Source organism: Stegostoma tigrinum, chromosome 17 (genome assembly GCF_030684315.1).
Source record: "Stegostoma tigrinum isolate sSteTig4 chromosome 17, sSteTig4.hap1, whole genome shotgun sequence".
NCBI classification, from domain to species: domain Eukaryota; kingdom Metazoa; phylum Chordata; class Chondrichthyes; order Orectolobiformes; family Stegostomatidae; genus Stegostoma; species Stegostoma tigrinum.
Genome location: NC_081370.1, coordinates 27,617,651 through 27,633,640, shown reverse-complemented (window position 1 = coordinate 27,633,640; position 15,990 = coordinate 27,617,651). Strand labels below are relative to the sequence as shown.

The 15,990-nt window shown below is 39.6% G+C and overlaps 1 protein-coding gene across 3 annotated transcripts in view; it reads right to left on the bottom strand.

Moving 5' to 3' along the window:
* dennd5a (DENN/MADD domain containing 5A) overlaps nucleotides 1-15,990 on the bottom strand; it is a 225,811-nt gene that overhangs the window by 124,473 nt on the left and 85,348 nt on the right. For all 3 annotated transcript variants that reach the window (XR_009446848.1, XM_048545755.2, XM_048545756.2), the window contains one exon: nucleotides 5,704-6,021. Coding sequence is in view for 2 of the 3 variants with exons in the window: in XM_048545755.2 (XP_048401712.1) it covers nucleotides 5,704-6,021 (318 nt within the window). In the remaining variant the exon portion in view is untranslated. The remainder of the gene's footprint in view (nucleotides 1-5,703; nucleotides 6,022-15,990) is intronic.

Sequence of the window (15,990 nt, the reverse complement as noted above, 5' to 3'; positions counted from 1 at the left end):
ACTAGTAGGTAGATACAGCAAATAATAAGGTAAGCTGTTAGACTGTTAGGGTTGATTACTAGGGGAATTGAGTACTAAAGCAGGGAGATTATGCTTCAGTTATGCAGGGCACTGATCAGACCATACCTGGTTTATTGTGTACCGTACTGGTCACCTTATTTAAGGAAGAATGTAAATGCATTACAAGCAGTTCAGACAAGGTTTATTGGACTAATACTTGTAGAATGGGTGGGTTGTCTCATGAAGAAAGGTTTGACAGGCTAGGATTATATCTGCTGGGGTTAGAGGCAAATTATTAAAATGCAAGATTCCAAGTGATCTTGATGGGGTAGATGTGGAGATGATGTTTTCTCTTAGCATATAATCGAGAATTAGGGGTTGCTGTTGAAAAATAAGAGGTTGTCCACTTAAAATGGAGAGGAAACAAAGTTTTTCTTTTCTCCACAGAGGGTCATGAATCTTTGAAATGGGGCAGCAGCAGAACTCGTGCATATTTTAAGGCAGAAATGGATAGTTTCTTGGTTAGGAAAGGGGTGAAGTTTCTCAAGGGTAGCAGGGATGTGGATTTGTGATTAGTTCAGATAAAATCTTATTAATTGGTGGAATAGACTTGAGGGTCTAAACGGTCTCATCTCCTTGTTCATATGTTTGTAATTTGGAAAATCTGTGGCATCTCTCAATCCTCAACCCAAAAATTAATCCAAGATGTAATTGTTGCCATTTTCTGCAGAACACAGCTCTTCACCATCTTTCTCTGCCATGAGAAAAGTCAAGCAGTCCCAGTAATGGGAATCCCCACTATCACCAGCTTACCCCAGGTGCAAGGCATTATTGATCACACACATTGAGAAGATCCTATCACCAATTTGCAGAGTTCATCAACAGTGAAGACTTCTACTCCAGCAATGTTTAAATTATCTGAGAAGGTCTGTACCAAATAATTTGACAGTTGCCACGATGCTTACATAACAAGGAACTCTCAGGTTTCTGCCTTCTTCCAAGGTCCTCAGATCATGCAGAAATGACGACTTAGACAACCGTTATCCTTCCAAACATGGTTAATGTTACTGTTATGAAATCTTCAGGCTAACATAGAAGAAAGATTCAAAACTGGTCACGCTTTCAACAGCGCCATTGTGGAACAGGTCATAGGGCTGACTTAAGATGAGATTTCAATACCTGATGGCTCTGGCATAGTATGGCAGAATAGTCCATAAAGGGCTGTATCATTGTAAAATGTTGTATTCTTCACAACAAGAATTGACAAAGGGTATGAATTGGACAAAGACAGAATGACAGAACAATGCATCATTGAGAATAGAACCCATTCTCAAGATCAATGGATTTCTTTTGGAGTTTTTTAATTGTTTAACATTCTTTTGGTAATCTGGCATGCAATCTCTCTTTCGTGTAAACCACATGTGGATCTTCTTATTTCTGTCGTCCTTGATGTGGTTATTGCCAAAGAAATATGCTTGATTTCTTCAAGGCGGTCCCATTTTAAAAGAATCCCACACATTACTCTTCCTATTGTCTTTTAGTGTAAAAGCAGCAGACATGGAGACAAGATACCAACAAAACATGGTGCTAAGATTAGGTAACTCTTAAAAGCTTTCATTAAGATATCAAATCCAAAAGTTGCACAATTAATTCTGTCATGGTAGTGAGCAAGTTAAGAGGCATCCTCAGGAATCTCTTTTTGATTCTTAGATCATAGGTAACCCATCAGTGTTTCAGAGTTCACATAGAATGCCAAGTTGTCCAAAATGTCTGAGCATCTTCTAAGACTGTCTTGCAAATTCAACACTCAGTGTGTGCACAGCTTTTCACAGTAGACCTATGTGCAATGAGGCAGAGTGGATATGTAAGCCACCCATTTTCATCATCCACACTTGAATGGCAGGGCACTCCTTTGAAAAACTTATACATGGAGTATTTCCAAGTGCAGAATCATGTGCATAGTCCAGGCTCTCACACAGTCCCTATAAATTGCGTTTAACCTAAGGATTGTCCACACTAAAATGCAACATCTTGGCTGCAGTTATCAACATTGTAGTTCAAAATCCCTGACAGTGGAGACTACCGGCAATCAAGGGGTCCATTGTTTGTGAGAGATGAAAAATGTTTGGCGATTATAACTGCTGTCATCCTTGGGATATCTGCTCATTGAGCACAGAGTCAGAGTCATACAGCATGAAGACAAACCATTTCATCCAACCAGTCAAGGCTGACCATGTTGCCAAACAAAATTAGTCCCACCTGCCTGCCATTAGCCCATGTCCCTCCAAACCTTTCCTAGTTATCAATTTATCCAAATGTCTTTTAAACATTGTAATTATACTTGCAACCACCACTTTCTCTGGTAGATCATTCCATACACCCCAAACAGTGTAAAAATGTTTCTCCTCATGTCCTTTTAAAATCTTTCCTCTGTCATCTTAAAATTACATCCCTTAGTTTTGAACTCCCCACTCGAGGGAAAAGACCCTTGTCGTTCACCTTATCTATGCCCCTCATGATTTTAAAGAACTCAATAAAATCACCCCTCAGCTGGGGGCCAGGGTTCAATTCCACCCTCAGGCAACTGTCTGTGTGGAGTTTGTACATTCTCCCCGTGTCTGCGTGGCTTACTCCGGGTGATCTGGTTCCCTCCCACAGTTCAAAGATGTGCAGGTTAGGTGGATTGGCCATGCTAAATTGCCTGTAAAATTCAAGGATGTGTAGATTAGGTGGGTTATAGGGGATGGGTTTGAGTGGGTGTTCTGAGGGTCAGTGTGGACTTGTTGGGCTGAAGGGCCTGTTTCCATGCTGTAGGGATTCTATGAATTCACTGAACTTGGCTTTTCATGGCAGTCACCAACCTGACCATAGATGTAGCCCTACACATACCACAGCCAGCACTTTACTGATAACTTTTGTAGACTCCTCCATACTTTGATGCAATTTACCAACTTCATCTGACAGCCCTGGCCATTGTTTTCTGTGCTGTTTGACAAAGTCATTAATAGCCAAGAACAGGGGATAGACTCCTTCCTGAAGGTGAGCAGATGTTTGGTGTCCAGCAGTCTTCTAAGTAGAAGAGATCTGTTTCATCCTTGATCAGGTGCAAGGACATGGTGGTTATATGCATAACAGATGTTGCTCCTGGATCTAATTTAGTTAGAGTAGCCAGTGAGGTGAAAGTCTTTGAGCTGGTGGAAAGTACAGATGAAAACCTTGCTCAAACACCCTATAAAGGGTAAGTGGTTTTCACAAAGGTGGAGGTGGACCTGAGGGTCTCTCGTGCTGGTCACTTTACACGGGCTCGCTGGGAGCCACTAATGCCTGCCTAAGAGAATAAAGGAAATTAGTTGTGTAAGAAGGATAAAAGTTTGTGCAGATTAGAATGGGTTAGTACCAGTGTTAATGGGACATTGGTACACCACAACACAATGAAGCTTACTGGTTTGTTGGCCATTTAAGACTTCCTGCCCCCACATGAGCAGCAGAGCTCTTCTCCAGCAAAATCCAGCAATGCCTAATATGGAATGTGGAGTCTGATGTCTGCCAACTCCCAACCCTTCCTGTACCTCTTGGCCTAGTTGTGGGCCAATTTTTGTTGAAATGAAACTGGGTGCAGGATTAAGTATGTTGGAAGAGCATTTCATGAAGAAGTATGAGTAATAGAGGCAGTAAAGTGTTTGTAATTGTAGAATCATTTGTAATTTGGGAGGATGATGGGGTGACAACTACTGAGCAGACATGATGCATGCAACAGTGACAGCCATGGTCCATGAGCCTTGGAAAGAGGCATGTGCAGTTGCAGAGTTAGATTGCATAGTGGCCCTGCAATTGTGAGGCAACAGAGAGAAGATGGTAGCACCTACCCTTACAGAGTGCAAAAGAACACAGAACTCCTTCCTGCACTGAATAAGCATCCTGCTTTATCTGGGCCAAAGCACTGACTTGGGCTGCAATTTGGTCTGCTGGCATGGTTTCTCTACTACTCAAACTATCAATGCCATCAGGTTCTGTCTGTGAAACAGGGTGCAAGCTTTCCTTTCCTCTGGTCCAAGTCTTCAGTCATAATGGTCAAGCAACGTATTGCTTGTTCCTGGCTTGCAGCATCTAAGTGGTATACAGGTGGGATTTAAATAGTGCACCAAAAAGGTCAACACCAGAAGATCCCAACAACAGTCAGTATTTCTGCCTCTAACCATGCGATTGCCCAAGACAGCTGTGCAAGTTTCTGGTTGCATAATTCATCAGGTGAAGAGTGGTAGCTTGTACAACAGAAGTCACTCCAAGGCATCAATCTCACTTGACAGAACACAATAACTGAACATTGGAAATGCCAGGTAAAGTCTGAGGTGCAATTAAAAAGTCTGTCAGTCATTGACTTTCATTTCATGATATGGGGTTTTTCTGAATTTCATGTGATTTTGGTGTTGCTGGCTTGGTTGGGATTTATTACATGCTGACAGAATCAGTGGTGAGCTGCTATCTTGAATAGCAGCTGTTCCATGGGCTGTAGGGACACTGACAGTGCTGTTAGAAAAGGGGTTTCAGGATTTTGACCTAGTGGCAATGAAGCAATGGTAATACAGTAACTTTGGGCCAGAAAATATGTGTATTTCAAATGGCTAACAAATGCTCGGTCAGAGTCGTAATCAGAATTTTCAACTATCACACTCACCAGCTACAAAACATTGGAAAGAAAACCGCAGAGTGTCTATTCTATTTTAAAACTGACAGATCTAAAATCTTACGCAATTATTAGAAGAAAAGGTAAAGCTTTCGTGAATTATTGAAATTTCCACAAAAAATAATCATTACTAACATCATGTACACAACTACTTGATATCTTCAATAAACTATTTCATACTCTCAAATAGCAGTCAAATTGAGTTAGGACCTATTAGAAAAGTACAAACCTTAAAGTTGAATGATTTGACACTAGTTTGCAACTACAAATTTCGTCACATTGTTTTGAACTAAGTGCAACACCTCAAAAGCAGAATTTTTAGTAGAATGTATGCCAGTTTGGTCTATTAGCATATATTGCAGGAGGAGAACAAAACTGTATGCCTATTACTATTCCATCTTTTCTTAAAAGCTGATAAGTTCCCAATAATGACAGCCAAAACATATCTACAAACCCTTTCTTCTCACATTTCATAACAACACTTTTGCATTCTGATCATCAGTAAGGGACAAATTAAAAATATCTCTCAAGGAAAAATAAAAATCAACAAGCATTTATAAAAATCAACACAACCCATCTTAACAGACCAAATGGAGTAGAACAACTTCACTTCATCGGAGGCTGCACTGATGATGCTTGGTGATCACATGGTGACGAAACGTTTGTACAACAACCAACCAGCTCGGTGAGCAAGCTAACAACCTCAAAGATGGGGTTATTTTAGATTTCCAGTCATCATTACCAGTCCATCTCATTTTAACAGCCTAAATATTACCCACCAACAACAGGCAAAATATATCTGCAAACCATTTCTCTCCCATTTCATAAGAACACATTCTAATTATTAGTAAGGGATGAATTTAAAATAGTTAACAAGTCTAACTAAAAAAGAAAGCATTTATAGACATTCAAAACTATATTTGATAAATAAATATATCCTCGAATGAGGTTATTTTAGATTTTCACAGCCATCATTAAAAGACTATAAAATTGTGTAACTAAATTAATTAGAGACTAACCTTCGCTAAACTGACACCAGTCCTTTTGACAAGAGCCTGCAATTTTGCTATGGTCTCATTTTCCTTTCGTAATTCATAAGTGCTCAGTGCTGATTCAGCCACATTTCCATTCTTCTTATCACAGACCACATCACTTCCTTTAAAGTTCTTCAGCTTGGAGGCACTTTCACTGCAGTGCAAGTTCCCTTCAGGTGGAATCCCAAATGCCATTAAAACCTCAGAGATTTCTTGAATGAATTCTAGTTTATTTGGAAATTGTGGCAAGTCTTCTGGAAGTTCAATAAAATGGTTGTCTATGTCCACAAAGCACAGATTTGCCTGAAAAAGTTCAACACATAGTTAGAAAAATTTGAGGCTGCCATTTTGTCTGAAATCCAACCATTGATACTGCTATAAGCATGAAGCAAAATAAAAGATACACTGTCACCCACTAATGTCAAGTAAGGAACAGACAACTAAGGTTTCATAATATTAGCTCCCAAAACTGGATTGCACCAATCAATATATTCCACTTATTTTTGTTGCAGTAACCTTGCTGGAAGTATGGATTGCAGACTGTTGATAAAAACACAATCAGGCTCAACGAACATATGGCGAGGTAAAATACCTACTCAGATTTATGTCAAGAATGGCAAGGTAGACTGCAACTCCATACAAATATGCTTCAGTACCTTAATGAGGAATAAAGAAAAAATTAGGTTTGAAGAAAATTTCACTATAATGTTAAACGGGTCTATTGACCATAATCGATCCAAAGGTTGACAGTTGCAATTGTAAGTGGCATTTCAACTTAAGTAACCACATTCGTTATGTTTAATTTGTCATTGATCCGATACACCATTCTGGGAAAGGAAGAAAATCTAGAAAGAGTTGCATCCTATATTTTCATAGCCTAGAGCCAAAGACATATGAAGGAAGCCTACTGAAATAGCCAAGAATCCTTACTTTTCCCCTGTAACTTTTACAATAGTACAATGGGATTTCTTTATTGTGACTGTAACATGTCCAAGATCAATCAGCCCCATGCGCCAATGCACTGTATAAACTACAGAAAAAAAAAGGTGAAACAGGAAGTTTTGTATTTAGTTACCAGGTGTAACTTCCTCATAATTTGACAGATACATCATGTAAAAATTGACCTTGGATTTTCCAGGATCAAAGCCTAAGCAATTCAGAACCAAAATTTGATTTTGGAGATGTTTAAAATGGTTTAGGACATTAAAATCACAAAAATTATTTATGGGATGGTGATATTCTTCATACTTGCTGGTTAGATGGCAGCATCCTCCTGTCCATTACATATGTCCTTCTATAAGTTAATGAATCAACATTACATTAAAGATTGAAATACCAATATTTATTAGTAGACAAATGTTTAAAACATATGTTTAAGTTTTGTTTTTATTTATTCAAATTATTCAAATGATCAGATTAATAATGACAAATCATGTAGCAATTGTTAATTATGGGTCATTAATTGGTAGAATCAGAAGACTAATGTCATTTCAGTCAATAACAAATCCGATTAAGGCAAAATGTCAATTAGAAATACAAGTATAACACCACTGAAATTCTAGTGGATCACGTAAACTATCAAGATGCATTTGGGAAAGAAAAACTACACAGCTCAATTTAAACTGAAAGATGTAGCTTTCATTATGACAACAAATAATGCACAGCAGCAAGATAGATTAATATTTCCGAAATCCAAGCAACTAGAAAATTGCCAAAGAATAAACATACCAAATGAAAACTGAACAAGTGGCCTCAGTTGGTGACAAAGAAGTGACAGAGCCATTTTATTCTATGCCCTCAGAAAATTGAAGAAAGAATTACGAATAAAAATTCAAGACCAGTGCTAAATGGTTAACACGGTTCATAAAAAGCCATGATCAAGTGGGCAGTGCAGATTTGATGGACCAAATAGCCCAATTCTGTTCCTATATCTTATGGTCCAAGGCACGATAAAGTACTCAGAAAGAAAACAAAATTTCACAATGTCTGCAAGCTGTACTTAAGAATAAACAAATCACCAGCCTTTACCAACTTGTCATTTGACATGAATTGATAAATTATATTCAATTGAATGACTGATATTAGAAACCAGGATGAAATGCCAACAAAAAGGACTGTTAATGAGATAAAGCAAAAAAAAAGCTTCATAACTGGTCACAAGATGATGCAGTTCACAGTAGTTCCACCTTATATGGTAGGCAGCTCAGAATTTAAACATTTTCCTCAAAAATAAATTTCAGAAAGGTGCCATCATCCTCATTCATAAGAAAGATTCAGAGAGAAAAATTTGTTGCCTTCAGCTGTACCTGATTAGCAGTCAGTTTAAAAATAAGGAATCATTCATTTAAGACAAAGGTAGGGAGAATTCTTTCTCTGAGTTCTTGGAACCCTTGGCCTAAAATGTGGTGCGAATAGAATCTTTGAATATTTTTAAGGCAGAGGTGAGTAGCTTCTTGGTTAAACAAGGGTGTGAAAGGCACCAAAAGTAGGCAGGAATGTGGAGTCATGATTACAGTTAGATCAGCCATGATCTTTTTAAATGGTGAAACAGGTTTGCGGAGTGAATGGCCTACTCTTGCTCCTATCTTGTACTTTTGTTGTCCTTAGTAAATGGATCACAAAGAAGTGTGAAATGTGAGATCAAAAGATGTTCGAAAAGAAAACTGTCGTCATGTCTAGGACATATTCAAATCCTGCCATCTCAACATTTAAATCAGTAATGCAAGACTGACAAACTCCAATTTGGCATCTAGTCCTGGCAATCTTACAAGTGTTCCACAGCCCTATGATGTTTGTATAAGCTTTCATGGTCAGTAAATGAGATAAAGGAAGCAATGGAATGTTGAAAGGCAAAAGGGTATTCACTAAGTGTAGATATATACGAACACATTTACTAGCCACATTGTGTCAATGAAATGTGGACAGATGGAATAAGTTTAATTCCAACCTTGCCAAAGTATTGGCTCTAAAATGCAGAATATCAAATGTGTTCAACGGTTTTGATGTCAATGATTTGTGGTCGAATGATGATGAAGTTACTACAAATAATGAAACATAGAAATATAGAAAGTACAAGAAACAACTGGCCTTTTTGCTCATTGACACCGTCATTCAATACGTTCATGGCTGATCCTCTATCTCAACACTATTCTCCCACACTCTCCATACTTCTGACATCTTTAGTATTGAGAAATTAATTACTTTGGTAAATATATTCAATGATGTGGTCTTCACCAATTTATTTAGCATAGAATTCACAGGTTCAACATCCTCTGAAGGCATTTCTTGTTATCTTTCTTCTAAGTGGTCTACCCTATAACCTGAGACATTGACCCCTTGTTCTAGCTTCTCCCAACCAGGGGAGCATAATCCCTGCATCCAGTCCAGTCAGAGTTTTATACAATTTAATGGCAGACTCTCTCATTTTTCTAAATCCCAATGAATCCAAATCTAGTTGACAATCTCTCCTCATACAACAAACCTACCAACTCAGGAATCAATAAGAACTGCAGATGCTGGAACCCAGAGGCTATAGGTGAGAGGCTAGAAACGCACAGCTAGTCAGACAGAATCCATGGAGCTGGAAAGTTAACGTTTTGGGTTGAAACCTTATGTATGCTTTCTATGGCTAGTTTATAAGGTACCATATACCTTTTTGCATCAACACTTCCCAATCTATCACTGTTTAAATAATTCTCTGCCATTCTGTCCTATCAAAGCGAAAATCTTCAAACACAATCACATTACACTAAAATTCTTCCAAACTTAGATTCAATGTGAGGAGTCAAGTTATTACTTTAAGGACTTAGAAAATATGACATGATATAGTGTACTTTAAGTAGTTTTCACACCACACATTGTTTCAAAAAAATCGTACAAAAAGAGTTCATTATGTCAGTTTCTATTGAGGCTCTTGCATTTAAATAATGTTAGAGAACCATGTAAAGGTGGGGAAGGGGAGCTGATGGGAGAAAAAAATGACTAAATTTCTATCAAACAATGAGACAAAAACAAGCATGCAATGAAAACCCCTCAAGAATATCATTCTTGTAAAAGTTAACACAATATTTTGTAGAAAAAGTTGGACTCAAAAATGCAACCTTTACACAAGTGCAGAAACAACTGAAAAGTGTGCAGTTAGGGGCAAAATTTTGCCTTCAACATCAATAAATGATGCTTGGACTACTTCTAGGTCATGACCTTGACCCAGAAGAAATAGCCATAGTCCGTAACATTCAGAGAGGCCAGCTACTAATTGACAAGAGGCAGTTCGGTCAGCCAATAAATAGCTGCGAATGCAAAGGTATGACTGCTGAAATGAGAGCCCAATTTAGTTGAACTATAGCAAATACTTGAAAGATGAAATATAAGAATCAGAGAAAGAGAAGTGGGGGCAGAAGCCTGCACTGAAATTAAGGCTGTCCTTTATCAAGCCCATCTGAGGTAGTGAGGATGGGTGGACTAAGTTTACTATTTTCCACCATCCACTTTCCAGAGGGTGGAAATAAAAGGGATCCCAGCTTTACATTGCAGGGGTGAAGGTTGCTGAAACAAATAGTCCACATAAAAGTAATCAACAGGAGTTGACTGTAGTTCCTTAATAATGTTCAGTGACTTTCTTTGTTCTGATACAGTGATTGCAATGTGAGAATCTGATACCCAGGACATACAAATTTGGGAGACAAACTCACCTGATAATGCATACTGCTCCTGAACGTGGAAAAATTCTACGGGAAAATTGGATCTCTGGGAATACTTACTGATCCATTAACAAGGCTAAGAGTCCCAACACTGTTGATTCCCAGCAAATGCTGTTGCAGGCAGATTCTTGTGGATATTAGAAGGTCTTATTTTGCTCTCTTTTGCCTTTGCACAATGTATGAGAGGGATATCACTAGAGGAGGACAACCCAGGTCATCACTGGCACTACAGGAGGGAAGAAGTGGAAATCATCAGACTGACTGTATGGAACCGAATTAGAGATGAAGAGATCGACCTACCAGAGAGGGTGAAAAAGATAGCAATGAAGGGTGTGAAACACACTCCTCATAGTATGACAGTTTGCCAAAAACTGCATTTCAAAGTCATCAGCACAGCAGAGGCTTCTGCTGTTAAATGTCGGTTTTCATGGAGTCCCTCTGGTGCCTGCCACAAGTTTTGTCATGGAGAATATTAGTGTTGCGTCACAACAAGAATGAAGAATCTGAGACAGCAAAGCTAGCACAGTCACATCTAACAAGAATGTCGTCAATTAAGTAGAAACATGCCTTTAGGTGGGTCAATGAATGTGCTCAGAAAGTACTGTATTTGGTGAAGGTAACAGCATGAGTGAGTAAGAAGAGATGAGAGACACAAAGAGAACTGTGGGAAATCCCCTTTGGAGGATGGAGGATAGTTGGGTACAGATGCAGGACCTCAGGAATGACAAGAAAGGAAGGTCTACTTAGACCAGCTGTGATAAATGTGAAAGTCTCAGAGATCTCCAAAGCAGTCCACAATCATGGGCTGAGAATAGAGGCAATTATGCTGCTCATATGTGCCACATCTCAGGCCTTTGAGTACAGCAGCTCAGCCCTTGAGAATGTGGCCTACCTCATGAAGAAGTCATATGTGACAGCATTATGAATGGATACTGCAGTACACACTGACATGCACAGAATGCATACAACACACTATAGTATGGATGAGTCAATGGATCTGGCAGTGACACAGCTGGGGCTCACCTCAAAGTATACTGGAAGTGTCTAAGGTAGGTCTGGGGCAGTTACCAGTGAGGACAAAAGAACTTGCCCTTACAGCGTGCCAGAATTACCTTCAATTCCTCTAACTCAGTAACCATCTATCCAGAAAGGCAGCATAATGGCTCAGTGGTTAGCACTGCTGCCTCACAGTGCCAGGGGCCGGGTTCAATTCCCACTTGGGCAACTGTCTGTGTGGGGTTTGCACATTCTCCCCGTGTCTGCGTACGTTTCCTCTGGGTGCTCCAGTTTCCTCCCACAGTCCAAAAATGAGCAGGCTAGGTGGACTGGCCATACTAAACTGCCCACAGTGTTCAGGGGTGTTTAAATTAGGTGAGTTTGGGGAATGCGGCTGCGTGGGATGCTCTGAGGATCAGTGTGGACTTTTTGGGCCAAAGGGCCTGTTTCCACACTGTAGGGATTCTATGGAAAAGTCTTGAGATAGAGAGATGGTTCCCACATTAATGCCAGTGCAGCAACCATGGGAGATGCTCTCACAAGTAAAAGCAGGCTGCCTCCAGTGTATCAGTGGTGTATGTTACATTTATAAGTATGCACTTTTGGAACATACTGTATATACTGACATCGTGGCAAAGCTGTGACCTTCCCTTTCCTTTTTAATGGCAAGACTTGAAGAGAGAAAAATGGTGAAGGCAATTAGAGCTCTTTGAAAAGTGAGAGTGACATTGCGAGATCATTCATTACCAGTATGAATGTATATATTCCAGGTGCGCACTCACAGATTACTACCCTATGATTAAGTGATTTATGTCCCTTACTGTCTTGCTAAATTAGAACAGCATAGATGTTGACTATATGGATTTTAGTAAAGCTTTTGATAAAGGTTTCACACAGTAGGCTGCTGTGGAAGGTTAGATCCCATGGAATTGAGGGACGGTTGGCAAATTGGACACACAATTGGCTTGATGTTAGGAAGCAGAGAGTAATAGTGGAAGGATGCTTGTCGGACCCGAGGCCTGTGATTAGTGGTGTGCCTCAGGGGTTGGTGCTGGACCTATTGCAATTTGCTATCTATATCAACGATTTGAATGAGAGTGTACATGGCATGATTAGTAAGTTTGCAGATGACACTAAAATAGGCAGTATTGTGGACAGTGAGGAAGGTTATCTGAACTTGCAGCAGGATCTTGAACAACTACAGGAGTGGGTCAAGAAATGGCAAATGGAGTTTAATATAGATAAGTGTGAGATGTTGCATTTTAGAAAGTCAAATCAAGGTAGAAGTTTCATGGGTGAATGGTAGGGCCTTGAGGAATGTAGTGGAACAGAGGGATCTTGGAGTTCAGGTGATTGGTTCTATGAAAATGGAGTAAAGCTTCTTGGTACACTGATCTTCATTAGTCAGAGCACTGAGTATAGAAGTTAGAGACAAAAAATTGCAGATGTTGGAATCCAAGGTAGAACACAGCAAGCCAGGCAATATCTGGAAGAACAGAGCAGTCAACATTTTAGGTATAACCTGAAGAAGGGGTATACCTGAAACGTTGACTGCTGCTTTCCTCCAGTTGCTGCCTGGTTTGTGTTCTTTCAGCCTCCTGTTTATCTACATTAAGTACAGCAGTTGGGAAGCTATGTTGCGTTGCACAAGATGTTGGTGAGGTCACACTTGGAGTATTGTGTTCAGTTTTGGTCACTTTGCGATAGGAAGGATGTTACTAAACTGGAAATAGTGCAGAAGAAATCTAAAGGATGTTGCCAGGACTCAGAGAACTGAGTAATAGGATGAGGGCGCACAAGCTAGGGCTTTTTTCTTTAGAATATAGGAAACTGAGGAGAGATCTTATAGAAGTGTATAAGATCATGGCAGGCATAGATAGGGTGAATGCACACAGTCTTTTTCCCAGCACTGAGGAATCAAGGACTAGAGGGCATCAGTTTAAGGTAAGAGAGAAAGAATATTTGAGAACCTGAGGGGCAATTTCTTTTACACAGAAGGTGATACGCATATGAAATGAGATGCTAGTGGTAGTGGTTGAGGTGGGTACATTGACAACATGTAAAAGGCATTTGGATGAATACATGGATAGGAATGGTTTAGAAGGATCAGGGCCAAGTGAATGGAAATGGGGTTAGCATGGATGGACATTTCAGTCAGAATGGACCAGATTGGGCCAAAGGGCCTGTCTCCATGCTGAGGGACTTTGGTTCTATAACTAAAGGAAAACAACAGCATGGATTCAACCCTCACCATGGCAGCTGGTGGAATTTAAATTCAATTAATTAAGAACATCTTTTACTAGTCAATCTCAATAACCCAAGAACTACTTGTACACGCCAACCATTGGCTTGAGTGTGGTTACAGTATGAAAAGTTTACACAGTCAATGTGAATTAAAATCTACATAATTCCTTTTAACAAAGACAGAAATTTATAAAGGGAAAAGTTGATACCAAGTAGATAAAAAAATCTACCTGTTCCCTCTGAAATACCTGGTCCACTCCCCTCCAGCGTCAACATCTCCTGACAACCCCACAGCATCTTTGCATGTAATCACATATGGTGCAAAACCTATCCATTTACCTCCTCCTTCCTCATTAAGGCTCCAGACATATGGCTTCCAGGTGAAGCAGTGATCTACCTGCACTTCACTAAATCTGGTCTATTGTATTCACTGTCACAATGTAGTCTGTTATACATTAGAGAGTTGAAACACAGACTGCACATATGCTTTGCAGAACAACAATGTTCTGTCTGCAAAATTGACCCCAGCTTCTGGTTTCCTGCCACTTCAACACACCACCATGATCCCCGGCTAAATTCTGTCTTCGGCTTGCTACAATGTTCCAGCAAAGCACAGTGCAAGTTGGTAGAACAGCATCTCATTTTCCACTTTGGGACTGTACAGCTTTCAGGACTCAATTTCAAATTCAATAATTTTAGGGCCTAAGCACCTTTTCATATGTCCTTACCCCAACTCCTTCACACCAGTCAACAGTAATACCCGAAGCATTGACTGCTCCTTTCCTCTAGATGCTGCCTGATTTGCTGTATTCTCCTAGATTCCTGTTTGTCTACCTTGGATTCTGGCATCTGCAGTTTTTTTGTCTCCCACCCACTAGATCTTATTATTACACAAGCTGCTGCCACAAGCAATGGGAATCAATTAATTCAGTTGGTTGGACAGTTGCTTTGCAAAGTATTGTGAGGCCAACAGCATGGGTTCAGATCACATCACTGGCTGAGGTCACCATAAAGGACTCTCCTTCTCAACTTCTCCCCTCACCTAAGGTATGGTGGTCCTCAGGTCGAATCACCAGCGGTTGTCTTTCTCAAATGACAGTAGCCCTTTTGGTCTGGTAGGACTATTGCGACACACATACACCACAAACAATTCACTGTAAATCACTAAAGATTCCTATTAACAGCTATTGATTCTCCCAGCTGACTATTTTTAATTAATTCATGGGATATGGACATCTCTGGCTAGACCAGCATTTAGTGCCCATCCTTAATTGCTCAGAGGGCAGTTAAGAGTCTTGAGGTCAAGCTTGAAGTCACATCTAGGCCAGAGCACGTAAGGATGGCAGTTTCTTTTTCTCAAGGACTTTAGCAAACTAGATGGGTTTTTCTGATAATCAGTAATAGTTGCACGGTCATCATTATTCAAGATCATCATTAGACTCTCATTTTCAGATTATCATTGAATACAAATTGGACTATATGCCATGGCAGGGTTTGAACCCAGGTCCCCAGTACATTACCTGGATCTCTGGATTAATGGTTTGGCAATAATATCACAAAGCCATAATCTACCCGCTTCCTTTACCCATTCTTTGGTCTGTCCAACTGTGTTTCTCTCACTCTCTGGGTTCCATCTCCACCTATCATTTACTCCTCCCACCAACACCCCCAGTCCCATCTTCAGCATATATATAAACCATTTCCTAGCTAGAATCAATTCTGATGAAGGGTCATGGACCCAAAATATTAGCCTCTTCTTTCTCTCCACAGATGCTGCCAGACCTTCTGCGTTTTTCCAGTAATGTTTGTTTTTGTATCTGAATTCCAGCATCCACAGTTCTTTGCCTTTTTAAAAATAGAAAGTCTATTGTTTAGTATATTAAAAGTAAATCATAGCTTACAGTATGGCACAGGCATTGTTGTTTATTAATGATAGTAACTATGTCATGTAAAGAATAGCACCAGAGTCATTGATCCACAGTGTGAACAAGAGAGAGTTTATTTCTACCTCTAAAGGTTTCCTCATATGTTTATTACATTTTCACTTGAGTTCCATCACACTATCGTACAGTGTGAGAACATTATTTCTTTGCCTATCAGAGTTTATGCTAAGAGTAAATATATACAGTAGAACAGCATGCAAGTTTCTCAACTGGAAATGGATAATAATGACATTGAGCAGCATTGGAGAAGGACTAAGGGGTGTACCTGCATTTTGAGTACAAGAGTAGGAATAATTGAATTTATATAAGAATACCATGTCTGACATACCAAATTGAATTTTTGGAACAGATGACTAAAATAGTAGACAGGGAGTATCTATGGATGCTGC